Source organism: Stenella coeruleoalba (assembly GCF_951394435.1).
Source record: "Stenella coeruleoalba genome assembly, chromosome: 9".
NCBI classification, from domain to species: Eukaryota; Metazoa; Chordata; class Mammalia; order Artiodactyla; family Delphinidae; genus Stenella; species Stenella coeruleoalba.
The window spans coordinates 69,112,643-69,124,730 of NC_137155.1; the positions used below are offsets into that span (position 1 = coordinate 69,112,643).

Here is a 12,088-nt window from a genome sequence, read left to right on the forward strand (position 1 = left end):
AAGATTTTAAGTTTAATTAGGTCACATTTGTTTATTACTGCTTTTATTTCTTTTGCCCTAGGAGACAGATCTGAAAAAATATTGTTACAATTTATGTCAGAGTGTTCTGCCTATGTTCTCTTCCAGGAGTTTTATGGTATCATGTCTTATGTTTAAGTCTTTAAGCCATTTTGAGTTTATTTTTGTGCATGGTGTGAGGGCATGTTCTAACTTCATTGGCTTACATTCAGCTGTCCAATCTTACCAGCACCACTTGCTGAAGAGACTGTCTTTTGCCCATTTTATATTCTTGTCTCCTTTGTCATAGATTAATTGACCATAGGTGTGTGGGTTTATTTCTGGGCTCTCTATTTTGTTCCATTGATCTATGTGTCTGTTTTTGTGCCAGTACCATGCTGTTTTGAATACTGTAGCTTTGTAGTATAGTCTAAAGCCAGGGAGCATGATATCTCCAGTTTTGTTTTTGTTTCTTTTTTCAAGACTGCTTTGGCAACTTGGGGTCTTTTGTGATACTATATGAATTTTAGGATTAATTGTTTTAGTTCTGTGAAAAAGGTCATGGGTATTTTGATATGGATTGCATTAAATCTGTAGTTTGCTTTGGGTAGTATGGCCCTTTTAACAACCTTAATTCTTCCAATACAAGAGCACAGGATATACTTCCAAGTTTATGTGTCATCTTCAATTTCCTTCATCAATTTTTTATAGTTTTCAAAGTATAGGTCTTTCACCTCCTTGGTTGAGTATATTCCTAGGTATTTTATTCCTTTTGATGTGATTTTTAAATGGGACTTTTTTTTTTTTACTTTCACTTTCCAATAGTTCATTACTAGTGTATGGAAAAGCATAAGATTTCTGTATATTAACCTTATATCCTGCAACTTTACTAAATTCATTTATTAGTTCTAATAGTTTTTTGGTGGAGACTTCAGAGTTTTCTATATAAACTATCATGTCATCTGCAAGTAATGACAGTTTTACTTCTTCCCTTTCAACTTGGATGCATTTTATTTCCTTTTCTTGCCTGACTGCTGTGGCTAGGACTTCCACTACTACGATAAATAGAAGTGTGACAGCGGGCGTCCTTGTCTAGTTACTGAATTTAGAGGAAAGGCTTTTAGCTATTCACAGTTGAGTATGAAGTTAGCTGTGGGTTTGTCATAAATGGTCTTTATTATGTTGAGAAATGTTCCCTCTATACCAACTATGATGACAGTTTTTATCACGAATGGATGTTAAATTTTGTTAGATGCTTTTTGTGTCTATTGAGATGATCATGTGACTTTTATCCTTTTGTTAATGTGGTGTATCACATTAATTTGCAAATATTGAAACATCTTTGCATCCCTGGACTATATCCCACTTGATGATAGTGTATGATCTTTTTAATGTATTGTTGTTGGATTTGGTTAGTTAATATTTTGTTGAGGATTTTTGCATCTATTTTCATCAAAGATATTGGCCTGCAATTTTCTTTTCTGTAGTATCTTTGCTGTTTTTGGTATCAAGCTAATGGTGGCTTGTAGAATGAATTTCGGAGTGTTCTGTCCTTTTCAATATTATGGACTAGTTTGAAGAGGAAAGATATTAGCTCTTCTTTGTATGTTTGGCAGAATTCCTCTGTGAAGCTATCCAGTCCTGGACTTTTGTTTGCTGGGCGTTCTTTTAAATCACAAATTCAGTTAAACTACCAGTGATCAGTCTGTTCAAATTGTGTTTATTCTTGATTCAGTCTTGGCAGGTTGTATGTTTCTAGAAATTTATCCATTTCTTCTAGATTGTCCAATTTGTTGGCATATAACTGTTCATAGTATTATTATTATTATTTTTTGGTATCTCTGTGGTATCAGTTGTTATTTCTCCTCTTTCATTTCTTATTTTGTTAATTTGGGTTCTCTTTTTTTCTTGGGTGACCCTAGCTAAAAGTTTATCAATTTTGTTTGTCTTCTCAAAAACCAGCTCTTGGTTTCATTGATCTTTTCCATTATTTTTGGTGGTCTCTATTTCATTTATTTCCTCTCTGATCTTTATGATTTCCTTCCTCCTGCTGACTTTGGGCTTTGTTCTTCCTTTTCTAATTCCTTTAGGTGGTCCACGATTAGGTTGTTTGAGATTTTTTTTCTTGAGGAAGGCCTGTATTGTGATAAACTTCCCTCTTAGAATTGCTTTTGCATCCAACAGATTTTGGGAAGTTGTGTTTCCGTTTCCATTTGTCTTGAGGTATTTTCTGATTTCCTCTTAGATTTCTTAATTGAACCATTGTTTTTTTTAGCAGCATGTTGTTTTAGTCTCCCCATTTGTTCTTTTCCCATTTTTCTTCCTGTAACTGATTTCTAGTGTCATACTGTTGTGGCTGGAAAAAATGCTTGATAGAATTTCTATTCTCTTAAATTTGTTGAGACTCGTTTTGTGGCCTAGCATGTGATCGATCCTAGAGAACATTACACACGCACTTGAAAAGAATGTGTATTTTGCTGTTTCGTGATGGGATGTCCTGTAGATATCTGGTAAGTCCAACTGGTCCATTCTGTCATTTAAGACCACTGTTACCTTATTTTTTTCCTATCTGGGTGATTTGTCCATTGATGTCAGTAAGGTGTTAAATTCCCCTACTATTATTATATTCTTGTCAATTTCTCCCTTTATGTCTGTTAGTTATTTGCTTTATATATTTAGGTGCCCTTGTGTTGGATGTATATATGTTAATGAGTGTAAAACTTCTTATAGTGATCCCTTTATCATTATATAATGCCTTTCTTTGTCTTTTGTTATACACTCTGTTAAATTCTATTTTGTCTAATATGAGTATTGCTACCCCCACTTTCTTGTCATTGTATGAAATATCTTTTCCATCCCCTCACTTTCATTCTGTGTGTATCTTTAGCTCTGAAGTGAGTCTCTTATAGGTAGCATATAGATGGGTCTTGTTTTTTAGGCCAATCAACCACTCTATGTCTTTTGATAGGAACATTTAGTGTATTGGCATTAAACTGATTATTGATAGGTATGTACTTATTGCCATTTTATTACTTGTTTTCTGGCTGTTTTTGTAGCTTTGTTCTTTTCTTCTTTTGTTTCTTCCCTTGTGGTTTGATGAACTTTCTTTAGTAGTAAGCTTGTGTTCCTTTCTTTTTAATTTTTGTCTATTTTAAGTTTTTTTATTTATGGTTACCACAGTGTTCATATGTATTGACCTATAATATAAATACTTATTTTGAACTTACAGTCATTTAAGTTCAAACACATTCTAAAAGATCTACATTTTTAATTCCCCTCCCATTTGTGTTTTGACGTCATATTTTACATCTGCATGATTCTCCCTTAACTGTTTATTGCAGTTACAGTTGCTTTCACAATTGATTCTCTGTCTTTACTATATATTTGCCTTTCCTAGTGGGATCTTCCCTTTCCTGTAGATCCTTACTTCTTTCCACTTAGAGAAGAGCCTTTAACATTTCTTTTAGGGTAGGCTTAGTACTGATAAACTATTTTTTGCTTCTCTGGGAAGTTCTTTATCTCGCTTTCTATTCTTTTTCTTTTCTTTTTAAAATTTTTTAATACAGCAGGTTCTTATTGCTTTCTATTCTAAATAATCGTTTTGTTGGGTATCCTAGTTTGTAGGTTTTCCCTTTCAGCATTTTGAATATATCATGCCACTCCCTTCTGGCCTGCAAAATTTCTGCAGAGAAATCAGCTGATGGCCTTACAGGAATTCCCTTGTATATGACTCTTTGTTTTTCTCTTGCTGTCTTTAAATTTGCCATTTCTATTATGATATGTCTTGATATGGGTCTGTTTGGGTTCATCTTTTTGGGACCCTCTGTGCTTCCTGTACCTGGATATGAGTTTTTTCTCTTTCAGGTCTGGGAAGTTTCCAGCCATAATTTTCTCAAATACATTTTTGATCCTCTTCTCTCTTCTCCCTCTGGGACCCCTACAAGGGGTTTAGCCCTATTTGTGGACTCTCTGTTATATTTCATTGATAATCTTGACACTAATACCACACTGTTTTCATTACTATAACTTTAAAATAAATTTTGAAACTCTCCAACACTATCCTTTTAAAAAGTTGTTATTCTAGGACCTTTGGATTTCCACACAGATTTTAGAATACATTTTTCAATTTCTACAGAAAAACCTGCTAGAATTTTTATCAGGATTGCACTGACTCTATAGATCAATTTTGGGAAAACTGATGTGTTAAAGATTTTGAGTTTTTCCACCAATAAACACAGTATATATCTCTACTCATTTAGGTCTTCTTTACTTTCTCTTAATAATTTATAGTTTTCAATATACAGGTTTGCCATATATTTGTCAGCTTTATATTTCATATAAATATATGTTCATATATTAAATACTTCATATTTCTGATGCTATTATAAATGGTACTATTTTTAATTTCTAGTTGATTGTAGCTAGTACATATGAATTGATTTTTATATGTTAATCTTATATCTTGCAACCTTGTTAAACTCACTTACTGGTTCTAGTAGCTTCTCTGTAGATTCCACAGAATAAAGTAATAGATGATCAATGTCATCTGTGAACAAAGACAGTTTTACATCTTATTTTCCAATTTGGATGCCTATCATTGCTTTTTCTTGCTTTCCTGCACTGGTAAAAACCTTTAGAGAATGCTGAATAGAGATGGTGAGAGTAACCTTATCTTGTTCTTTTTTCAGTTTTTATTGGAAAAACATTTTTCTTTCACTATTAAGTATGATGTTAGCTGTAGGTTTCTTTTTTAGTGTATTACTGTGATGAAAAGAATAAGTGGGGTTTTTTTATGGTATATGTAATTTTATTTTTAACCATTTTTAAACTGAAGTATAGTTAATTTACAATGTTGTGTTAGTTTCAGGTGTACAGCAAAGTGATTCATTTACATATATATTCTTCAGATTCTTTTCCATTATAGATTATTGCAAGATACTGAGTAGAGTTCCTTGTGCTATACAGTAGGTCTTCGTTGTTTATTTTCTATATAGTAATGTGTATATGTTAATCCCAAACTCCTAACTTATCTCGCCACCAAACCCGTCCCCCACTATCCCGTTTGGTAACCATACATTTGTATTCTGTGAGTCTGTTTCTGTTGTGTAAATAAGTTCACTTGTATCATTATTTTTAAAGACTCTACATATAAGTGATACCCTATGCTATTTATCTTTCTCTGTCTGACTTCATTTAATATGATAATCTCTAGGTCTAACCATTTTGCCACAAATGGCATTACTTCATTCTTTGTTATGGCTGAGTAATATTCCATTGTGTATATATACCACATCTTCTTTATCCATTCATCTGTTGATGGACAGTTAGGTTGCTTCCATGTCTTGGCTATTGTAAATAGTGCTGCTATGAACACTGGGGTGCATGTATCTTTTCAAATTGGAGTTTTCTCCAGATATATGCCCAGGAGTGGGATTGCAGGATCATATGGTAACTCTATTTTTAGTTTTTTAAGGAACCTCTATACTGTTCTCCATAGTGGCTGCACCAATTTACATTCCCATCAACAGTGTAAGTGGGTTCCTTTTTCTCCGCACCCTCTCCAATATTTATTATTTGTAGACTTTTTAATGATGGTCATTCTGACTGTTGTGACGTGATGCCTCACTGTAGTTTTGATTTGCATTTCTCTAATACTTAGTGATACTGATCATCTTTTCATGTGCCTGTTGGCCATTCATATGTCTTCTTTGAAGAAACGTCTATTTAGGTCTCTTGCCCATTTTTTGACTGAGTTGTTTTTTTGATAATAAGCTGTATGAGCTGTTTGTATATTTTGGAGATTAATCCCTATTGGTAGCATTGTTTGCAAATATTTTCTCCCAGTCTGTAGGTTGTGTCTTTTTGTTTTGTTGATGGTCTCCTTTGCTGTGCAGAAGCTTTTAAGTTTAATTAGGTCCCATTTGTTTATTTTTGTTTTTATTTCCATTACTCTAGGAGATGGATCAAAAAACAAATATTGTTGCGATTTATGTCAGAGTGTTCTGCCTGTGTTTTCCTCTAGGTGTTTTATAGTATCTGGTCTTATATTTAGGTCTTTAATCCATTTTCAGTAGATTTTTGTATAGGTGTTATAGATTATTTTTTTTAACATTAAACCAATCTTATACTCCTAGAATAAATCAAACTTAGCCATGATGTATTATCCCTTTTGAAATACTGTTCGGTTCAATATGCTAGAATTTTGTAGACAACTTTTCTATGTTTATGATGGATATGGTCTATAAGTTGTTGTTTTTGTTCTGTAATGTCTCTGGTTTTGGTATTGGGGTAATGGCCTCATAGAATAAGTTGGGAAGTGAAGCCATTTGAGCCTGGAATTTTCTTTGTGGGAAAGTTTTTAACTGCCAATTCAAATTTCTTTAATACATTTAGGGCTACTGAGGTTATGTATTTCTTCATGAGTGAGCTTTGGCAGCATGTGTCTTCCAAGGAGTTTGACCATTTCACTTAAGTTGTGGAATTTATTGGCATAAAATTTTTTGTAATATTTTCCTTTCTTTTAATATTGGTAAAATATACATGATGTCACACCTTTCTCTTTATTTCCTAATCAGTATGGCTAGTGATTTATAAATTTTATTGATCTTCTCAAAGAGGTAGTGTTTGCTTTCATCAGTTTTTCCCTACTATTTTCTAAAGGTTTTCTATTTCATTGATTTCTGCTGTAATCTTTATTATTTTCTTTCTTGTATTTTAGATTTAATGTGGGTTTGGTTTTTTTCCTAGTTGGAAAGTTGATGTCATTACTTTGAGACCTTTCTTATTTTTCTAATAAAGGTGTTTACTATTGTAAAATTTCCTCTAAGTACTATTTTAGTGTTTTTAGTGGCATCCTATGCATATCTTATGTTTTTGATATCATATGTTTTTATTTATCTTCATTTGAAAATATGGTCTAGGGCTTCCCTGGTGGCGCAGTGGTTGAGAGTCCACCTGCCAATGCAGGGGACACGGGTTCGTGCCCCAGTCCGGGAAGATCCCACACGCCACGGAGCGCCTAGGCCCGTGAGCCACGGCTGTTGAGCCTGCACGTCCAGAGCCTGTGCTCCGCAACGGGAGAGGCCACAACAGTGAGAGGCCCGCGTACTGCAAAAAAAAAAAAGAAAGAAGAAAAGAAAATATGGTCTAACTTTCCTTGTGAGTTCTTCTTTGACCAATGTTCTAATTGTTCCATCAATTATTGAGAGAGGGGTAATGAAATCTTCAACTATAATTTTATAAATGTCTATTTGTAATTGCTACCTTATCAATTTTTGGTTTACGTATTTTGAAGCTCTGTTATTAGATGCATATATATTGAGGATTGTTTTGTACTCTTGATGAATTGAACTTTTTATCATTATGAAATGGCCATCTTTACTGCTGGTAATATTGCTCTGACATCTACTTTGTCTGACTGTAATAGTGCCACAGTGTCTTTCTTTTACACATCCTATTTTGTGTGTTTATAATTGAAGTGCATTTCTTATAGGCAACATATATTTGAGTCTTGCTTTTTTTAATCCAATCTGACAATTTCCACCTTTTAATTGGGGGTATTTAGGCCATATCTATTTAATGTGATTATTGGTAAACTTAAGTTTAAATGTATGATCTTGCTATTTATTTTCTATGTTTCCCATCTGTTCATTGTTTCCTTCCCTTTTCTGCCATCTTTTGGATTAAAGAAATTTCTTTGTAATTCTATTTTATCTCCTTTGCTGGCTTATTAGCTGTAACTCTTTATTTTACTGGTTGCTTTAGAATTTATAGTCTACATCTTTAACCTATCATAGTCTACCTTCAAATAGTATTTTACCACTTTATATATATTATAAAAACCTATTACTATACATATAGTATATTTCCCTTTCTCCCCTCTTGTGCTATTGTTATCATACATTTTATTTTTATATAGATTATAAACTCTACATTACAACTGACTCTTGAACAACACGAGTTTGAACTGCACAGGTCCAATTATACATGGATTTTTCCAAGAAATATACAGTTAGTCCTCTGTATCTGTGGACATGGAACACAGGGATATGAAGAGCCAACTCTAAGGACCTGAGCATCCACAGACTTTGATATCTGTGGTGGTGGTGGGCTGTCCTGGAACAATTCCCCTGGGTGCTAAGGGTCAGCTCTACTATTAGTTAGCTTTTATCAAGTTCAGAAAAATTCTGACCATTATTTCTTTCATTCCTTTCTTGGGGGGACTCCAATTATGCTTATATTTGGCCATTTGAAATTAACTTGCTGATGCTTTTCCATTAAAAAAAATATCTCAGTTTAATTTTGGGTAGTTTCCATTGCCATGTCCTCAGTTTAACTTTTCTTCTTCAATATCTAATGTACTGTTAATCCCATTTAGTACATGTTTCATATCATAGATCATAGTATCCGTCTCCAGAAGTTAGATTTGGGTTTTTAAAATTATCTTCCATGTCTCTACTTTACTTTTTGTTCATACAGAATACAGTCATAATGTCCCTATCTTAATGTCCTTGTTTCCGAATTTTAACATCTGTGTCAGTTCACAGTTGGTCTCTGCTGGATGACTGACCTCCTCATTGTGGGTCCTATTTTCTTGCTTCTTTACTTGGCTGATTACTTTTTTATTGGACGCTAGGCATGGTGAACTTTACTTTGCTGCGTCCTGGATGACTTGGTATTGCTATAAATATTCTAACTTTGCTCTAGGATGTAGTTAAATTATCTGGAGACAATTTGATCTTTTTGGTTTTTGTTTCAGGATTTGCTAGGTGGGACTACAGCAGCCTTCGGTCTAAGGCTAATTATTCTCCACTACTGATGCAAGGCTTTTCTGTGTACTCTACCCAGGCTACTGTGATTCTTGAGGTTTCCAGTGTGGCTGGTGGGAACGGGTGCTACTTCCAGCCTGTGTGAGTGTGCTGGGCACTATAACCTCTAGATCTTTGAGGTGGTACTTCCTCCAGTCTCATGTAGTTTTCTCACAGACGTGTACTGATAAGTACTCAGCTGAGTACTCACGGAGGATTCTTTGCAGACCCCTGGAGTTTTCTCTCTGTGTAGCTCTCATATCTTTGGTACTTTGTCCATGAGCCTTAGCTGTCTTGGTCTCTCAGGACTCTCACCTCTGCCTCTACAACTCACTACCAGCTGGACTCTGCTTGGGAATCCCCTGTTTGTGCCACACGTTGGAAACTCTCTGAAGGCTGTATGTGCAACCATATGGCTCATCTCATTTGTTTTCCATCTCTTGGGGATCACTGTCCTTCATTACCTGATGTCCAGTTCTTGTATATTATTTTGAATATTTTGTCCACTTTTTAGTTGCTGCAGGCAGGGGGAAAGAGCATCAGTCTGGTCCCTGTCACCCCATCTCGACTGGAAGTATAAGTTTCTTCCCTTTGTTTTAAAATTAGTTATAGGGTTCTGGAACTATCAAAGTCTGATTCTACTACTGAACTCATGTATAGTAGTTCTTTTGCCTATCTAATGGCTTTACAGTTGAAAATTTATAGCCCTATATATAAATAAGCTTAATATTTTAATATTTGAGCCTTAGGTTTAGATCAAATGGTCATCATGTCTTACCAGTCCTTGAAGGACATCTCTAATGTGTGTCTTGAGGAAGGAAGGGGAGAGAATCCATGTACAAATCCACCTGCACTTTAAAACTATAGCTTCTAATGGCCCAGGAATTCTCTGCAGTGGTAAGCTAAGAACAGCTGTTTTACCGTACAGCAAGTATCTGTCTACCTTTAGGAGATAATAGTAACGCTTTTAGCATTTTCTTATTCGTCAGTGTTAGTCACATAGATTCAATATAGACAGTCAAGCTTATAAGAATCAAAGAATAAATTCATATGAAAGTTGACTCTTCATGCAGGAACTTTTCAATAATAACAGCAAACATTTCTTTAGCACTCACAATATAACAGGTGCTTTGTTAGGTGCTTTAAATACTTTTTCTCAAGTAAACACAACAACAATCTTATAAGGTATAGTCCATTACAAACCCCACTGCACAGACGAGAAAACTGAGGCTCAGAGAGTCAAATCAAGGTTGAAAATAAGATTTCATTCTTTTATTCAAGAAGTATTTAATGAGTACTTAGTATGCCAGGCACTCTTCTAGGTACTGGGAATATAGCAGTGGAGGAAAAAAATCTCTGAGCCTGAGTTTATACTGTACCACAATCTCTTTATAGCAATAAAAATTTGTAAAAAAATTTTTGTGTCTGGTGCCATATCAAAAGTATAATGGCAAATGTTATAAACTTCTGTCATTGAGGGGAAAAAAAATCTAATTTTAAAAGCAGAGGAAACATTCTTTGTAAAGTTGTTTAATCTACTAAGTACAAATAGCTGGGATTTAATAAAGTTTTGGCTGTCTCCAAAGCCCTTGCTCTTTCCACTATTCCATAATAGCTCTACATCAGAGTACGTTTCAGAAAGAGATGCATTAAAAAATAAAATAAGGAATCTTTGCAACTTACTGAAGTTTCTTGATTGAAATGATAGATGATAAACAGGGAACAAAACAAAATGAAGACAAATATGGTATTGGTCAAATTAATATTAGTTAACTAAATGCTCAAATTTTCACAAAATATACTTTTAGTTTTGAATAGAAATAGTCTCTTATCAACTTGTACACAGAAATATATTTGCTATTTCAGGAGTGTAAAGACAGTGCTTTCCTTTGTATATATACATGTAAAATATTCATCTCAAAACAAACAGAACTATGCATACCTCTACAGCAGGTACGATGTCTATGCCAACAGTTAGAAATTCTTCAAACTTCAGAAATGGGTTAAAGCAGCTGCCAACATCAAGTAATCTGATCTTTCCTGAGGTTTGTAGCAACCTAAAAATAGATTATTTTCATTATGCTTTTTATAAGATGAAATAAAATATAAGAAAAATTCAAACATTTGAGAATAAAAAAAATAGTATAGATTATTGGCTCTCTTTTTGGTCTCATGATCCCTTTACATGTTTAAAAATTACTGAGGGCCTAAAAGAGCTCTTTTGTTTATGCAGGTTCTATCAATAATACCATATTTGAAATTAAAACTCAATGGTTTAAAAACATCAATTCATTTATAAAACAATAACACTATAGTATATGCTAATGTAAATTATACTTTCTAATGAAAGTCTAGATTAGAAAGATAGTAAAAATGAGTTACTGTTTTACATTTTTTCAAGTCTCTCTAATGTTGGGCTTAATAGAAGACAGATGGATTCGCACGTCTGCTTTGCATTCAAGCTGTTGCAACATCACATGCCATGAAGTTTCTAGAAAACTCAACCCTACACTCAAAAGAGGATGAGAGTAGAAAAGGCAAACGATATTTTAGTATTATGATGAAAATAATTTCCTCCCCACAGAGACCCTAGAAGGGTCTCAGATCCCCAGACCACACTTTGAAAACTGTCTTTGTAGATGAAAGAATCCATTCACAAATTAATTCTCAGTAGTCAATATAATGATGTCTTTGGACTTTAATTTGTCTCAATGATTTAAAAGGACCAAAGAGCAAAGCAATGAAAGGATAGTATTTCTTAAGTTATGAAAAATTTTATTTTGTTCAGGTGTGTTCCTTGCGTCCAAAAGTAGTAGGAAAAAAGAAGGTAAACAAAACCGGGCATGACCATTAAAGTTAGTCAAATGCAACTATTGATAATACGGATCTACATAGCAGCAAATAAGGATGAAGGAAAACAGTGGATTTTTGTTGGTCTGAAGCCTATAGTCCTAGTGTTCAGCCAAGTAAAGCAATAATAAAAACCAACTTAAGACATATGCCATTTTATTGATATTAAGACAATTTTGCTGAAAAAAATTATGAGTAGACACTGGAAACATAAAGGAAAGAAATATAGTGAAATAACTGGGTAAAAACAGAATCTTGGTTCTTTAAAGCCTATAGGGCAGAGAAAATCTGCCCAGCTTCTGTTCCTTTTACCTCAGCTAGCATATTGCCATAGTGTCCATTAGAGAGGTGTTAAACTACAGACTGTAGTTAAGCTCCTGGAAAAGGCACTGTAAGTCAAAATAAAATAATATAATCTAAAGTTGATTTCTTTT

At 34.0% G+C, this 12,088-nt stretch overlaps 1 protein-coding gene across 1 annotated transcript in view; it reads right to left on the reverse strand.

Annotated features, from left to right (window-relative positions):
* The window catches only part of SAMTOR (S-adenosylmethionine sensor upstream of mTORC1), an 87,867-nt gene that overhangs the window by 6,335 nt on the left and 69,444 nt on the right, over nucleotides 1-12,088 (reverse strand). Inside the window, exon 4 of the mRNA XM_079932107.1 lies at nucleotides 10,747-10,861. Coding sequence (XP_079788233.1) covers nucleotides 10,747-10,861 — 115 coding nt within the window. The remainder of the gene's footprint in view (nucleotides 1-10,746; nucleotides 10,862-12,088) is intronic.